The 18,771-nt window shown below is 44.7% G+C and overlaps 1 protein-coding gene across 3 annotated transcripts in view; it reads right to left on the reverse strand.

Moving 5' to 3' along the window:
* Positions 1 to 18,771, reverse strand: part of garnl3 (GTPase activating Rap/RanGAP domain like 3) — a 488,036-nt gene that overhangs the window by 81,173 nt on the left and 388,092 nt on the right. For all 3 annotated transcript variants that reach the window (XM_063073433.1, XM_063073432.1, XM_063073434.1), the window contains one exon: positions 11,387 to 11,498. In XM_063073433.1, coding sequence (XP_062929503.1) covers positions 11,387 to 11,498 — 112 coding nt within the window. The remainder of the gene's footprint in view (positions 1 to 11,386; positions 11,499 to 18,771) is intronic.

Consider the following 18,771-nt stretch of genomic DNA (forward strand, 5'->3'; position numbering starts at 1 on the left):
ACACCCATCATAGAGCATCCTCACATCCAACCTCCTACACTGCCTCACAGAGTATCCTCACGTGCAACACCCTTCACACCCATCATAGAGTATCTTCATATCCAACATCCTCCACTACCATCATAGTGAATCCTCATATCCAACATCCACCACTGCCATCATAGATAATCCTCACATCCAACATCCTCAACTGCATTATAGAGTATCCTCACATCCAACACCCTCCACACCCATCATAGAATATCCTCACAGCCAACATCCTCAACTGCCTCATAGAGTATCCTCACATCCAACATCCTCCACTGCCTAATACAGTATCCTAACATCCAACATCATCCACACCTATCATAGAGTATCCTCACATCCAACATCCTCCACTGCCTCATAGAGTATCCAGAAAATCCAACATCCTCCACACCCATCATAGAGTATCCTCACATCCAACATCCACAACTACCTTATAGAGTATCCTGACATCCAACATCCTCCACTGCCTCACAGAGTATCCTCACATCCAACATCCTCCACACACATCATTGAGTGTCCTCACATTCAACATCCTCCACTGCCTCATAGACTATCCTCACATCCAACATCCTCCACTGCCTAATAGAGTATCGTCACATCCAACATCCTCCACACCCATCATAGAGTATCCTCACATCCAACATCCTCAACTACCTCATAGAGTGTCCTCACATCCAACATCCTCCACTGCCTAATAGAGTATCCTCAGATCCAACACCCTTCACACCCATCATAGAGCATCCTCACATTCAACATCCCCCACTACCTCATAGAGCATCCTCACACTCAACATCCCCCACTACCTCCTAGAGTATCCTCACATCCAACGTCCTCCACTACCTCATAGAGTACCCTCACATCGAACATCCTCCACTGCCTCATAGAGTATCCTCACATCCAACATCCTCCACTACCATCATAGAGTATCCTCACATCCAACATCCTCCACACCCATCATAGAGTATCCTCACATCCAACATCCTCCACTATCTCATAGAGTATCCTCACATCCAACATCCTCCACTGCCTCATAGAGTATCCTCACATCCAACATTCTCACTACCATCAGAGTATCCTCACATCCAACACCCTCCACACCCATCATAGAATATCCTCACATCCAACACCCTCCACACCCATCATAGAGAATCCTGACATACAACATCCTCCACACCCATCATAGACTATCCTCACATCCAACATCCTCCACTACCATCATAGAGTATCCTCACATCCAACATCCTCCACTACCATCATAGGGTATCCTCACATCGAACATCCTCCACTACCATCATAGAGTATCCTCACATCGAACATCCTCCACTACCATCATAGAGTATCCTCACATCCAACATCCTCCACTGCCTCATAGAATATCCACACATCCAACATCCTCCACTGCCTCATAGAGTATCCTTACATCCAACATCCTCCAATGTCTCATAGAGTATCCTCACATCCAACATCCTCCACTGCCTCATAGAGTATCCTCACATCCAACATCTTCCACTACCATCAGAGAGTATCTTCAGATCCAACATCCTCCACTAACATCATAGAGTATCCTCATATCCAACATCATCCACTACCTCATAGTGTCCTCACATCCAACATCCTCCACTTCCTCATAGATTATCCTCACATCTAACATCCTCCACTACCATCATAGAGTATCCTCACATCCAACATCCTCCACACCGATCATGGAGTATCCTGACATCCAACATCCTCCACACGCATCATAGAGTATCCTCACATCCAACATCATCCACTGCCATCATAGAGTATCCTCACATCCAACATCCTCCACTACCATCATAGAGTATCCTCACATCCAACATCCTCCACACCCATCATAGATATCTTCACATCCAACATCCTCCACTGCCTCATAGAGTATCCTCACATCCAATATCCTCCACACGCATCATAGAGTATCCTCACATCCAACATCATCCACTACCATCATAGAGTATCCTCACATCCAACATCCTCCACTACCATCATAGAGTATCCTCACATCCAACATCCTCCACTGCCTCATAGAATATTCTCACATCCAACATCCTCCACACCCGTCATAGAGTATCCTCACATCCAGCATCCTCCACTGCCTCATAGAGTATCCGCACATCCAACATCCTCCACTACCATCATAGAGTATCCTCACATCCAACATCCTCCACTGCCTCATAGAATATCCTCACATCGAACATCCTCCACTACCATCATAGAGTATCCTCACATCCAACATCCTCCACTACCATCATAGAGTATCCTCACATCCAACATCCTCCACTACCATCATAGAGTATCCTCACATCGAACATCCTCCACTACCATCATAGAGTATCCTCACATCCAACATCCTCCACTGCCTCATAGAGTATCCTTACATCCAACATCCTCCAATGTCTCATAGAGTATCGTCACATCGAACATCCTCCACTGCCTCATAGAGTATCCTCACATCCAACATCTTCCACTACCATCAGAGAGTATCTTCAGATCCAACATCCTCCACTAACATCATACAGTATCCTCATATCCAACATTATCCACTACCTCATAGTGTCCTCACATCCAACATCCTCCACTTCCTCATAGATTATCCTCACATCTAACATCCTCCACTACCATCATACAGTATCCTCATATCCAACATCCTCCACACCCATCATAGAGTATCCTCACATCCAACATCCTCCACTGCCTCACAGAGTATCCTGACTTCCAACATCCTCCACACGCATCATAGAGTATCCTCACATCCAACATCATCCACTGCCATCATAGAGGATCCTCACATCCAACATCCTCCACTACCATCATAGCGTATCCTCACATCCAACATCCTCCACTACCATCATAGAGTATCCTCACATCCAACATCCTCCACTACCATCATAGAGTATCCTCATATCCAACATCCTCCACTACCATTATAGAGTATCCTCACAGCCAACATCCTCCACTATCATCATAGAGTATCCTCACATCCAACATCCTCCACACCCATCATAGATATCTTCACATCCAACATCCTCCACTGCCTCATAAAGTATCCTCACATACAACATCCTCCACACCCATCATAGAGTACCCGCACATCCTGCATCCTCCACTCCCTCATAGAGTATCCTCACATCCAATATCCTCCACCACCATCATAGAGTATCCTCACATCCAACATCCTCCACTGCCTCATCAAGTATCCTCACATCCAACATCCTCCACTGCCTCATAGAATATTCTCACATCCAACATCCTCCACACCCGTCATAGAGTATCCTCACATCCAGCATCCTCCACTGCCTCATAGAATATCGTCACATCGAACATCCTCCACACCCCTCATGGAGTATCCTCACATCGAACATCCTCCACTGCCTCATAGAGTATCCTCACGTCCAACATCCTCCACTGTCTCAAGTATCCTCACATCCAACATCCTCCACACCCATCATAGAGTATCTACACATCCAACATCCTGTACACCGATCAGAGTATCCTCACATCCAACATCTTCCACTACCATCAGAGAGTATCTTCAGATCCAAAATCCTCCACTAACATCATAGAGTATCCTCATATCCAACATCTGCCACTGCCTCATAGATTATCCTCACATCTAACATCCTCCACTACCATCATAGAGTATCCTCACATCCAACATCCTCCACATCCATCATAGAGTATCCTCACATCCAACATCATCCACTGCCATCATAGAGTATCCTCACATCCAATATCCTCCAGTACCATCATAGTGTATCCTCACTTCCAACATCCTCCACTGCCTCATCAAGTATCCTCACATCCAACATCCTCCACACACATCATAGAGTATCTACACATCCAACATCCTGCACACCGATAACAGAGTATCCTCGCATCCAACATCCTCCACTGCCTCATAAAGTATCCTCACATCCAACATCCTCCACTGCCTCATAGAGTATCCTCAGATCCAACATCCTCCACACCCATCGTAGAGTATCCTCACATCCAGCATCCTCCACACCCATCATAGAGTATCCTCACATCCAACATCCTCCACTGCCTCATAGAAGATTCTCACATCCAACATCCTCCACTGCCTCATAGAGTATCCTCACATCCAACATCCTCCACTACCATCATAGAGTATCCTCATATCCAACATCCTCCACTGCCTCATAGAGTATCCTCACATCCAACATCCTCCACTGCCTCATAGAGTATCCTCACATCCAACATCATCCACTGCCTCATAGTGTATCCTCAGATCCAACATCCTCCACACCCATCGTAGAGTATCCTCACATCCAACATCCTCCACACCCATCATAGAGTATCCTCACATCCAACATCCTCCACTGCCTCATAGAATATTCTCACATCCAACATCCTCCACTGCCTCATAGAGTATCGTCACATCCAACATCCTCCACTACCATCATAGAGTATCCTCATATCCAACATCCTCCACTGCCTCATAGAGTATCCTCACATCCAACATCCTCCACTGCCTCATAGAGTATCCTCACATCCAACATCATCCACTGCCTCATAGAGTATCCTCACATCCAACATCCTCCACTACCTCATAGAGTATCCTCACATCCAACATCCTCCACTGCCTCATCAAGTATCCTCACATCCAACATCCTCCACACCCATCATAGAGTATCTACACATCCAACATCCTGCACACCGATCAGAGTATCCTCACATCCAACATCCTGCACTGCCTCATAGAGTATCCTCAGATCCAACATCCTCCACACCCATCATTGAGTATCCTCACATCCAGCATCTTCCACTACCATCATCGAGTATCCTCACGTCCCACATCCTCCACTACCATCATAGAGTATCCTCACATCCAACATCTTCCACTACCTCATGGAGTATCCTCACATCCAACATCCTCCACTGCCTCATAGAGTATCCGCAGATCCAACATCTTCCACTACCATCATAGAGTATCCTCACATCCAACATCCTCCACTGCCTCATAGAGTATCCTCACATCCTACATCCTCCACTACCATCATAGAGTATCCTCACATCCTGCATCCTCCACACACATCATTGAGTGTCCTCACATTCAACATCCTCCACTGCCTCATAGACTATCCTCACATCCAACATCCTCCACTGCCTAATAGAGTATCGTCACATCCAACATCCTCCACACCCATCATAGAGTATCCTCACATCCAACATCCTCAACTACCTCATAGAGTGTCCTCACATCCAACATCCTCCACTGCCTAATAGAGTATCCTCACATCCAACATCCTCGACACCCATCATAGAGTATCCTCACATCCAACATCATCCACTGCTTCATAGAGTATCCTCAGATCCAACACCCTTCACACCCATCATAGAGCATCCTCACATTCAACATCCCCCACTACCTCATAGAGCATCCTCACATTCAACATCCCCCACTACCTCCTAGAGTATCCTCACATCCAACGTCCTCCACTACCTCATAGAGTACCCTCACATCGAACATCCTCCACTGCCTCATAGAGTATCCTCACATCCAACATCCTCCACTACCATCATAGAGTATCCTCACATCCAACATCCTCCACACCCATCATAGAGTATCCTCACATCCAACATCCTCCACTATCTCATAGAGTATCCTCACATCCAACATCCTCCACTGCCTCATAGAGTATCCTCACATCCAACATTCTCCACTACCATCAGAGTATCCTCACATCCAACACCCTCCACACCCATCATAGAATATCCTCACATCCAACACCCTCCACACCCATCATAGAGAATCCTGACATACAACATCCTCCACACCCATCATAGACTATCCTCACATCCAACATCCTCCACTACCATCATAGAGTATCCTCACATCCAACATCCTCCACTACCATCATAGGGTATCCTCACATCGAACATCCTCCACTACCATCATAGAGTATCCTCACATCGAACATCCTCCACTACCATCATAGAGTATCCTCACATCCAACATCCTCCACTGCCTCATAGAATATCCACACATCCAACATCCTCCACTGCCTCATAGAGTATCCTTACATCCAACATCCTCCAATGTCTCATAGAGTATCCTCACATCCAACATCCTCCACTGCCTCATAGAGTATCCTCACATCCAACATCTTCCACTACCATCAGAGAGTATCTTCAGATCCAACATCCTCCACTAACATCATAGAGTATCCTCATATCCAACATCATCCACTACCTCATAGTGTCCTCACATCCAACATCCTCCACTTCCTCATAGATTATCCTCACATCTAACATCCTCCACTACCATCATAGAGTATCCTCACATCCAACATCCTCCACACCGATCATAGAGTATCCTGACATCCAACATCCTCCACACGCATCATAGAGTATCCTCACATCCAACATCATCCACTGCCATCATAGAGTATCCTCACATCCAACATCCTCCACTACCATCATAGAGTATCCTCACATCCAACATCCTCCACACCCATCATAGATATCTTCACATCCAACATCCTCCACTGCCTCATAGAGTATCCTCACATCCAATATCCTCCACACGCATCATAGAGTATCCTCACATCCAACATCCTCCACTGCCTCATAGAATATTCTCACATCTAACATCCTCCACACCCGTCATAGAGTATCCTCACATCCAGCATCCTCCACTGCCTCATAGAGTATCCGCACATCCAACATCCTCCACTACCATCATAGAGTATCCTCACATCCAACATCCTCCACTGCCTCATAGAATATCCTCACATCGAACATCCTCCACTACCATCATAGAGTACCCTCACATCCAACATCCTCCACTACCATCATAGAGTATCCTCACATCCAACATCCTCCACTACCATCATAGAGTATCCTCACATCGAACATCCTCCACTACCATCATAGAGTATCCTCACATCCAACATCCTCCACTGCCTCATAGAGTATCCTTACATCCAACATCCTCCAATGTCTCATAGAGTATCGTCACATCGAACATCCTCCACTGCCTCATAGAGTATCCTCACATCCAACATCTTCCACTACCATCAGAGAGTATCTTCAGATCCAACATCCTCCACTAACATCATACAGTATCCTCATATCCAACATTATCCACTACCTCATAGTGTCCTCACATCCAACATCCTCCACTTCCTCATAGATTATCCTCACATCTAACATCCTCCACTACCATCATACAGTATCCTCATATCCAACATCCTCCACACCCATCATAGAGTATCCTCACATCCAACATCCTCCACTGCCTCACAGAGTATCCTGACATCCAACATCCTCCACACGCATCATAGAGTATCCTCACATCCAACATCATCCACTGCCATCATAGAGGATCCTCACATCCAACATCCTCCACTACCATCATAGCGTATCCTCACATCCAACATCCTCCACTACCATCATAGAGTATCCTCACATCCAACATCCTCCACTACCATCATAGAGTATCCTCATATCCAACATCCTCCACTACCATTATAGAGTATCCTCACAGCCAACATCCTCCACTATCATCATAGAGTATCCTCACATCCAACATCCTCCACACCCATCATAGATATCTTCACATCCAACATCCTCCACTGCCTCATAAAGTATCCTCACATACAACATCCTCCACACCCATCATAGAGTACCCGCACATCCTGCATCCTCCACTCCCTCATAGAGTATCCTCACATCAAATATCCTCCACCACCATCATAGAGTATCCTCACATCCAACATCCTCCACTGCCTCATCAAGTATCCTCACATCCAACATCTTCCACTGCCTCATAGAATATTCTCACATCCAACATCCTCCACACCCGTCATAGAGTATCCTCACATCCAGCATCCTCCACTGCCTCATAGAATATCGTCACATCGAACATCCTCCACACCCCTCATGGAGTATCCTCACATCGAACATCCTCCACTGCCTCATAGAGTATCCTCACGTCCAACATCCTCCACTGCCTCAAGTATCCTCACATCCAACAATCTCCACACCCATCATAGAGTATCTACACATCCAACATCCTGTACACCGATCAGAGTATCCTCACATCCAACATCTTTCACTACCATCAGAGAGTATCTTCAGATCCAAAATCCTCCACTAACATCATAGAGTATCCTCATATCCAACATCCGCCACTGCCTCATAGATTATCCTCACATCTAACATCCTCCACTACCATCATAGAGTATCTACACATCCAACATCCTGCACACCGATAACAGAGTATCCTCGCATCCAACATCCTCCACTGCCTCATAAAGTATCCTCACATCCAACATCCTCCACTGCCTCATAGAGTATCCTCAGATCCAACATCCTCCACACCCATCGTAGAGTATCCTCACATCCTGCATCCTCCACACCCATCATAGAGTATCCTCACATCCAACATCCTCCACTGCCTCATAGAAGATTCTCACATCCAACATCCTCCACTGCCTCATAGAGTATCCTCACATCCAACATCCTCCACTACCATCATAGAGTATCCTCATATCCAACATCCTCCACTGCCTCATAGAGTATCCTCACATCCAACATCCTCCACTGCCTCATAGAGTATCCTCACATCCAACATCATCCACTGCCTCATAGAGTATCCTCAGATCCAACATCCTCCACACCCATCGTAGAGTATCCTCACATCCAACATCCTCCACACCCATCATAGAGTATCCTCACATCCAACATCCTCCACTGCCTCATAGAATATTCTCACATCCAACATCCTCCACTGCCTCATAGAGTATCGTCACATCCAACATCCTCCACTGCCTCATAGAATATTCTCACATCCAACATCCTCCACTGCCTCATAGAGTATCGTCACATCCAACATCCTCCACTACCATCATAGAGTATCCTCATATCCAACATCCTCCACTGCCTCATAGAGTATCCTCATATCCAACATCCTCCACTGCCTCATAGAGTATCCTCACATCCAACATCCTCCACTACCTCATAGAGTATCCTCACATCCAACATCCTCCACTGCCTCATCAAGTATCCTCACATCCAACATCCTCCACACCCATCATAGAGTATCTACACATCCAACATCCTGCACACCGATCAGAGTATCCTCACATCCAACATCCTGCACTGCCTCATAGAGTATCCTCAGATCCAACATCCTCCACACCCATCATAGAGTATCCTCACATCCAGCATCTTCCACTACCATCATCGAGTATCCTCACGTCCCACATCCTCCACTACCATCATAGAGTATCCTCACATCCAACATCTTCCACTACCTCATGGAGTATCCTCAGATCCAACATCCTCCACTGCCTCATAGAGTATCCGCAGATCCAACATCTTCCACTACCATCATAGAGTATCCTCACATCCAACATCCTCCACTGCCTCATAGAGTATCCTCACATCCTACATCCTCCACTACCATCATAGAGTATCCTCACATCCTGCATCCTCCACTGCCTCATAGAGTATCATCACATCCAACATCCTCCACTACCATCATAGAGTATCCTCACATCCAACATCCTCATAGAGTATCCTCACATCCAACATCCTCCACTACCATCATAGAATATCCTCACATCGAACATCCTCCACTACCATCATAGAGTATCCTCACATCCAACATCCTCATAGAGTATCCTCACATCCAACATCTTCCACTACCTCATAGAGTATCCAAACATCCAACATCCTGCACACCAATAACAGAGTATCCTCACATCCAACATCCTCCACTGCCTCATAAAGTATCCTCACATCCAACATCCTCCACTGTCTCATAGAGTATGCTCACATCCAACATCCTCCACATCCATCATAGCGTATCCTCACATCCAACATCCTCCACTGCTTCATAGAGTATCCTCACATCCAACATCCTCCACTCCCTCATAGAGTATCCTCACATCCAACATCCTCCACTGCCTCATGAAGTATCCTCACATCCAACATCCTCCACACCCATCATAGAGTATCTTCAGATCCAACATCCTGCACACTCATCATAGAGTATCCTCACATCCAACATCTTCCACTGCCTCATAAAGTATCCTCACGTCCAACATCCTCCACTACCTCATAGAGTATCCAAACATCCAACATCCTGCACACCAATAACAGAGTATCCTCACATCCAACATCCTCCACTGCCTCATAAAGTATCCTCACATCCAACATCCTCCACTGCCTCATAGAGTATCCTCAGATCCAACATCCTCCACTGCCTCATAGAGAGCATTCTCACAAGAGCCATTACTGCCTGGTTTTGCGTAGCATTCTCTCACAATATATAAAAAGCATAGTGAACTGTCAGGTCAGTTGGAAAGGCCATTGGCTACATTCTACTACCACAGCAGGGTTTGTGTGTGTCCAGGACAAAGAAACAGGCAGGAAAAATCATCATGGATACCATACACCCTGCAAACTACCTTATCGAAAAGCTCATGTCTATTCAGCACTATCGAGTATTAAAATAAAAACCTCATGCCATTTTAAATGTTTCATCCCCCAAGCGGTTATCTGATCAACCATTCTAGTTAGCGCCCCCCCATCTATTACCCGCATCACTCCACTGTAAACACTTTAAACCACTGTTTGTAATGCAGTGTACCTTCTAAATACATGGTGGTATTTATATATTTATGCAAATGTTAGTCTATATCTGTATTTATCCTCCAACTTTATTTTTTTATGTAATTCTTTATTCTTTGTAATTATTCAATTTTGCTTTTTGTTGCATGTAAATACATGTAAGTGCATATGGTGAATAAAATTGATCCTTGATCATTTACAGGAGAAGCTGAAATGATTTAGGGAGGGAATTCCAGGCTTGAGATCTGAGCAGTCCATTCCGGGATGCTAAGGGTCCACAAACTGAATGGGTGTAGATATCCCAGAGAGATGAGCAGAGGGTTTTAATGACTCTGGGTCTGCACTCAATGGCGTTTTGAAGAAAGAGGGGGGAGCTTATTGAAACATTGAAAAGCCTAGATAGAGTTGATGTGGGGAGGATGTTTCCTATAGTGGGGGAGTCTGAATAGACTGTGCCCCCTGGTCCTAGGAGGAATCTCTTGGAGGGTGGTGAATCTGTGGAATTCATTGCCACAGACAGCAGTGGAGGCCAAGACATTGGGTATGTAAAGTGGAGGTTGATAGGTTCTTGGGTAGTCTAGGCGTTATGGGAAGAAGGTATGAGAATGGGGTTGAGAGGAACACACATACACACACCTAGCACAAACAAACAAACAAACACACACACACACACACACACACACAGCCACTACACAGTAAAAATCACTGAAAATTAGTCCAAAATTGTCGTCACACTAACCATCCAACAGCAGAACCCCAGCTTCTGTGGAAATCAGTAACGACTGGCCCCAGGAATCGCTGCAGATGATTTCGAGGGGGAAATTGTTGCAGAAACACTGAGGTTCCCAGGGCTGCGAGCAAAGCAGACAAAAACAAAAGCATTGAGGTGATCTGACCGGGAAGCTGATGTCTAGCACAACATGCCACGATGATTGAAGCCAACCAATGAAACCTAGTTCATAGGAGCTGGAATGTAAAATTGTTCCAAAATTCAAGGCTATGGAACCCACTGGGATTCCATACCAGTCCTGATGCAGGGTCTCAACCTGCAACATTGACTGTCCATTTCCCTCCATAGAAGCTGCCTGACACGTTGAAATGTTGAAGGCGTCCTCTCAAAGTTCAAAGTCTATTATCAAAATACATACACATCACTGTATCCTACCCTGGGATTCAGTTTCTTGCAGGCATTCAGAGTAAGTGCAATAGAATCTATGAAAATGCACACAACTATAGACAAACGACCAGTGTGCAAAAGACTAAAATCTGCAAATACAAAAAAAGAGTAAAAAAGTAATAATAATAATAAATAAATAACAATAAATATCGAGAACGTGCATTGAAGGCTCGCTAATAGAGAGTCCATAGGCTGTGGAATCAGTTCAGTGTCAGGGTGAGTGCAGTTATCCTCTCTGGTTCAAGAGCCTGATGGCTGAGGGGTAATGCATTGAGTATAATTAAATTCCAAACATGCTCTTTCACAGATGTTGGTGCATTACCATACTCAGACACAGGAAGTCTGTTCCCTCTTGAATCTCTGAATTGGCCAGGCTCAATGTCTGTTGCATTGATGTACCGTCCAGACTGACTTTTTCCTTACTGAAGTATTCCTCACTGATTCAATACAACCATTTGCTTTTTGAAATCAATTTAAAGCCGTTCATTTAGAAAGTAATCCGGGTCTGTCAAATGCTTTTGAGCAGAGACAAGCTTCTCCTATGAATCATAGAAAACTATAGAAAAGAACAGAACCATTTAGATGACTGTCTCCATGTCAACAATCACAATATTTGGCTGATCCCACTTCCCAGCTCTCTCACTTAAGTACTTATGAAGATACCTCACAAATGTGTTGCTGTACCCAGCATTTCTTAACACACTGACTTTCCACATCATCTTTGGGCCAATATTTTTGTCTCAATTCCTCTCTAATCCTTCTCCCAATTACCTTCTCTACGTGAGGCAACACTTCAGCTGTGAATCTGTTGGTTTCATCTATTGCATTTGGTGCTCTCCTCTATATTGGTGAGACTGCTTTGTGGAGCATCTCGCCCTCAACCACAAACTCTCACTCCTTGGTCTAAACGCACCACTATGCAACAGGGTTTTGTTCTTCCTAACCAACAGATAGACCTTAGAAAGTCAAGATGCACAACCATTCCTCTCTCCCCATTATTCCCCGGGCCATGTGCTGAGACTATTTCAAGACACTTTGCTCACACACGATTGCATGGACAAGCACCTGAGCAATCACATCAAGTCCGCCGATGACACAACAGTGGTGGGGCTCATCACCAACGTTGATGAGATGGCCTACGAAGGCGGAAGTGTTCGAGTCCTGGTGCCAGGCATATAACCTAATCCTTAATGTCAACAAGACAAAGGAGACTGTTGTCAGGAGAGGGCACACCACTCACACCGCTCTTTACATAAGTGGCACAGCAATGGAAACAGAAAGTTGTGTCACGCTCTGGAAGTCCACATCATATACAGCCTCTCATGGACCCAGAACACATCTTGCAGAGTCAAGAAAGCCCAGCAACAACTCTACTTTCTAAGAAGGCTGAAGAGAGCTGGACTTTGCACATCCATACTCACATCATTCTACAGATTTGCAGTGGAGAGTATCCTGACAAGCTGCATCACGGCTTGGTACGGAGACCGCACTGTGGCACACAGGAAGACGCTACTGTGGGTAGTCAAAACTGCCCAACACAACGCTGACACCAGCCAGCCTGCTGTCGAGGACATGTATAGAGAAAAGTGCTGGAAAAAAAGGCCAGTAGCATCACGAAGAATCCCACGCACCCTGCTCATGGACCGTTTGTCCCATTCCCATCAGGAAGGAGGCTATGTTCTGTCTTCACCAGATCCACCAGACTCAAAGACCGTTACCTTCCCCAAGCAGTAAGGTTGATCAACACCTCCATTCACTAATTCCACCACTACTTTATTATTTCCTGTCAGTCACATTATGTACAGCCCAGTGTCAGTTTATGGACATATCTATATAAGATATCTTATGTATTTATATTTATTATGTGTTTTTGTTATCATATTATTATGTCTGTCTTTAGTGTATTTTCTTTTGTGCTGTATCTGATCTAGAGTAACAATTACTTCGTTCTCCTTACACTTGTGTACAAGAAATGAAATTAACCAATTTTGAATTTTGCATTATGGAAAAGCAAAATTTTCCGGTAGCCAATCATTTCAAATCCTACCCCCTTTCCTCTTCTGACACGTCAGTCCATGGCCTCTTCTTCTGCCATGAGTCCACTCTCAGCTTGGAGGAGCAACACCTTATATTCAGCCTGAGTAGTCACCAACCTGACAGCATGAACATTGATTTCTCCAGCTTCCGGTGATCCTTTCCCCTTCACCTTGTTCATTTCCCCAATTTGATCCCTTACTTCTTCTCCTCACCTACCTATCACCTCCCCCATGGTGACCCTCTTCCTTCCCTTTCTTTCATGATCCAGTCTCCTCTCCTATCAGTTTCTTCCTTCTCCAGATCTTTGCCTTTTCCACCTATCTCCTCTCTGCTTCTTACGTCATCCCCACTCCCCCATCCACCTGGCTTCACCTATCACCTCCCAGCTTGTCCTCCTACCCCTGCCCCCACCTTCTCAATCTGGTGTCCACCCCTTTCCTTTCCAGTGATGAAGTAGGGTCTTGGCCTGAAACTTCTATTTCCATAAATGCCGCTTGACCTGTTGAGTTCCTCCAGCATTTTGTGTGTTGCTTTAAATCCCTGTCCTGCTTATTCCCATTCTTGTTTTATCCTTGGAATCACTCAGCCACAGAGAAGCCCTGGAATATTGGTCAAAACCAAGAATTGCAGCCATAAAACCTCCTTGACAGTAGACAATAGACAATAGGTGCAGGAGTAGGCCATTCGGCCCTTTGAGCCAAGCACTGCCATTCACTGTGATCATGGCTGATCATCCACAATCAGTATCCAGTTCCTGCCTTCTCCCCATATCCCTCGACTCCGCTATCTTTAAGAGCTCTATCTAACTCTTTCTTGAAAGAATCCAGAGAACTGGCCTCCACTGCCTTCTGAGGCAGAGCATTCCACAGAACCACAACTCTATGGGTGAAAAAGTTTTTCCTCAACTCCGTTCTAAATGGCCTACCCCTTATTCTCAAACTGTGTCCTCTGTTTCTGGACTCCCCCAACATCGGGAACATGTTTCCTGCCACTAGCGTGTCTAATCCCTTAATAATCTTATATGTTTCAATCAGATCCCCTCTCATCCTTCTAAATTCCAGTGTGTACAACCCCAGTCGCTCCAATCTTTCAACATATGACAGTCCCGCCACCCCGGGAATTAACCTCGTGAACCTACACTGCACTCTCTCAATAGCTAGAATGTCCTTCCTCAAATATGGAGACCAAAATTGTACACAATATTCCAGGTGTGGTCTCACCAGGGCCCTGTACAACTGCAGAAGGACCTCTTTGCTCCTATACTCAACTCCCCTTGTTATGAAGGCCAGCATGCCATTAGCTTTCTTCACTGCCTGCTGTACCTGCATGCTTACTTTCAGTGACTTGGGGAGGGCGCGGAGGAGACCAACAAATGAGTGATTCATTAGTACTGTAGCTGGTTAGTCACTTCAGGGTGCTGCTCCTGAGAATGTTAATCAAGATGAGAGCCCACAGTAATACAGGAAAAATACTGGCATGGACAGAGGATTGGCTGACTGGCAGGAGGCAAAGAATGGGAATAAAGGGGGCCTTTGTCTGGTTGGCTGCTGGTGACCAATGGTGTTCCGCAAAGGTTAGTGTCAGCCGCGTTTCATTTTGTATTATATATCAATGATCTGGATGACGGAATCGATGGCTTTGTGGTCAGATTTGCCGATGATACAAAGGTAGGTGGAGGGACAGGTAGAGATGAGGAAGCAGAAGGACTTGGACAGATTGGGAGAATGGGCAAAGAAGTGGCAGATGGAATACAGTGTAGGGAAGTGTATGGTCATGTACCTTGTTAGAAGGAGTAAAGGTGCAGACTATTTTCTAAACCGGGAGCAAATTCAGATATCAGAGGTGCAAAGGGACTTAGGATACCTCATGTGGGATCCTTATAGGTTAACTTGCAGGTTGAGTCAGTAGTAAGGAAGGCAAATGCAGTGTCAACATTCATTTCGAGAAGACTAGAATAGAAAAGCAAGGATGTAATGCTGAGGCCTTAAAAAACTTTGGTCAGGCCACACTCCGGGTATTGTGAGTGGTTTTGGCATTGGAGAGGGTCTACAGGACAATCACAAATATGATCCCAGGAATGAAAGTGTTAAAGTGTGAGGAACCCTGGGCCTGTACTTGCTGAAGTTTAGAAGAATGAGTGGAGGTGGGAGGGGGTGGATCTCATTGAAACCTATTGAATATTGAAAGGCCTAAATAGAGTGGATGTGGTTGCTTCCTGTAGTGGGTGAGTCTAGGAACAGAGGGCACAGCCTCAGAACAGAAGGACATCAATTTAGAACAGATATGAGGAGGGAGGAGGGATTTCTTTACCCTGATGGGGGGTGAATCTGTGGATAAATTTGGAGTGTAGTTTGATGGGATCTTGATTAGTAAGGGTGTCAAAGGTTATGAGGAGAAGACAGGAACAACCTCTTCCTCATCAGATATCTAGGACAACTAATCCATGAACACTACCTCACAATTTTTGCTCTCTTTTGCACTATTAATTAATTAAAATTTTATAATATTTTTCTTGTAATTTATAGTTTTTAATGATTATGTACTGCTGCCAAAAAACAACTAATTTGGTATTTGGCTGAACCCAAGTATGATGTCCAAAGGGCCTGTCCCTGTGATGTACTGTTCTATCTAATAATACATTACCATAAGTCAGGAGTGTGATGGAGTATTATCTATTTACCCAATAACTACACCAACAACAACTGTCACCAGCTGTGGGACTGCATGGCAGCATTGAGGTTAACCTAACTTTTTACAACACCAGCATCGCAAGTTCAATTCCCCCTGCTGTCTTTTATGAGCTTGCATGTCCTCTAGGTGCTCCAGTTTCCTCCCGCATTTCAGAGACTTACGGTTAGGGTCAGTAAGTTGTGGTCGTGCTATGTTGGCATGGCGACACTTGCAGGCTGCCCCCCAAACACATCTCGGACTGTGTTGGTCATTGATGCAAAGAAAGCATTTCACTGTATGTTTCGACGTTGTCTTGTATATGTAACATATAGCTAACATTTAATCTTCAGGTTATGTCGCAAATGATGCATTTCAATGTCTGTCTAGGTACCATATCCGATGCGATCGTTGGTGACCATGGTTTTCCATATAGATCTATCCCTCGTTCTTTGGATGACTTCCATTTCCTCGATGTGTAGCCACCTGGCTGGGCTTTTGATGTCTTCCTCTAGGTTTGCTCCCCTCAATCTTTCCAGAGAGTATGAGTTTTTCCAGCTCATCTTTCCGCATGATGTGTCCGAGGAATCTGAGCTGTCTTTCTCTTATTGTTGGTATGAGTGATCGAACTGCTTGGGATCTTCTGAGAACTTCTTCATTTGATGTGTGTGTGGTCCATGATATTTTTAACATTCTCCTGTAGAACCATAATTCAGCTGCTTCTAGTCTCTTTTCCATTGCTGGAGAAATGGTCCAGCATTCACTTCCATAAGTCAGGATAGAATAAATGTAGCATTGCAGTATTCTGTTTTTAGTGTACATGCTCATCTTTCTGTCTGTTAATGTGATCTTTATTTTTTGGAAAGCTTCTTTCGTCATTGCTATTCTGTATTTGATATCTGTGTCGCACCTGCCATTACTTGTTTCGATGTACATGTGATAAATAAAACTAATCTTTAATCGTTAGGTTTTGCTAGCTGTTAATACAAATGCCACATTTCACAGCATGTTTCAATGTACATGTTATAAATAAATGAATTTGAATCAAGGATAATTCAATCTATTTTGTTTGTTGGTGAGAGGTTTCCAAGCCTTGAAATGAACAATAAATTGTTATCACAACCTTAACCGACTGAGCCACAATTTGTGGCATGCAGACGCTTATTTCACTGTCCTCTCATTTTGAAGGTGTCTCAATATCCTGCTGAATTATAAAGGAAATGACTAAAAGGTGCAGGGTTGTCACGGTATCATTTAAGTGCTGCTGATGTAATGTGCCTGCCTCAGTGCCTCTGCTCAAGGAGAACGAAAGCTATATCCACCACTGATAAATTACGGCTTCAGGTCAGATTCCAGACAACATTGAGACAAATTAGGAATCGGTGTTCAGAGATATCCTCCGGTGTAAAGGGAACAGCTCTCAAAGCAAAGCTCACCAAACACATCCATCAGTTAATTTGATGGGATTAAATGTGCATTAAAACACGGTCCGCATTAATCTTCTGATGACACTAGTCAGCAGTAATTCAAATGGAACAGCCACTCGATTTAACACTTTAGAAACAAACACCCTTACTACTTCAAATGAGCACTGCTTCCACAAATCTTCAGTTGAAAACCGAACGCCAACATTTCCCGTCATTTTACTGAGAAAACATCTCAGAAAATTGTTTGTCAGATGGGCATCAGTAAACAGCACTGTCGATGGGAAGCTACTTCACTGGAAGGAAATAACATGGAGAATGCCAGAAAGGAGCTGTAGCTCAGATGCCCTTGAGGTGCAGAGGGGCATCTATGTCAGGGAACTGGGAGGAAGGCAGTGGTATAAGGCCTAGGCGGGCTACATCCCTTGAGAAAACCTAAACTTCTCCCTCCCCTACTCACTGGATGGTGGGGTCCATCATCAGAGACTCCCACCACCCAGGTCACGCTCTCTTCTCACTGCTGCCATCAGTGAGAAGGTACAGGAGCCTCAGAACTTTACCAGGTTAAGGAACAGTTACTATCCCTCAACCATCGGACTCTTGAACCAAAGGGGATAACCTCACTCAACTTCACTTGCCCCATTATTGAAATGTTCCCACAACTAATGGAGTTAGTTTCAAAGACACTTCATCTCAAGTCTCAATATTTATTGTTAATTAATTAATTAATTGTTTTTTTTCCCCCCTTTGTTTTTGTATTTGCACAGTTTGTTGTGTTTTGCACACCAGCTGAACACCCATGTAGGAGTAGTCTTTCAT

Source organism: Mobula hypostoma, chromosome 21 (assembly GCF_963921235.1).
Source record: "Mobula hypostoma chromosome 21, sMobHyp1.1, whole genome shotgun sequence".
Lineage (NCBI taxonomy): Eukaryota > Metazoa > Chordata > Chondrichthyes > Myliobatiformes > Myliobatidae > Mobula > Mobula hypostoma.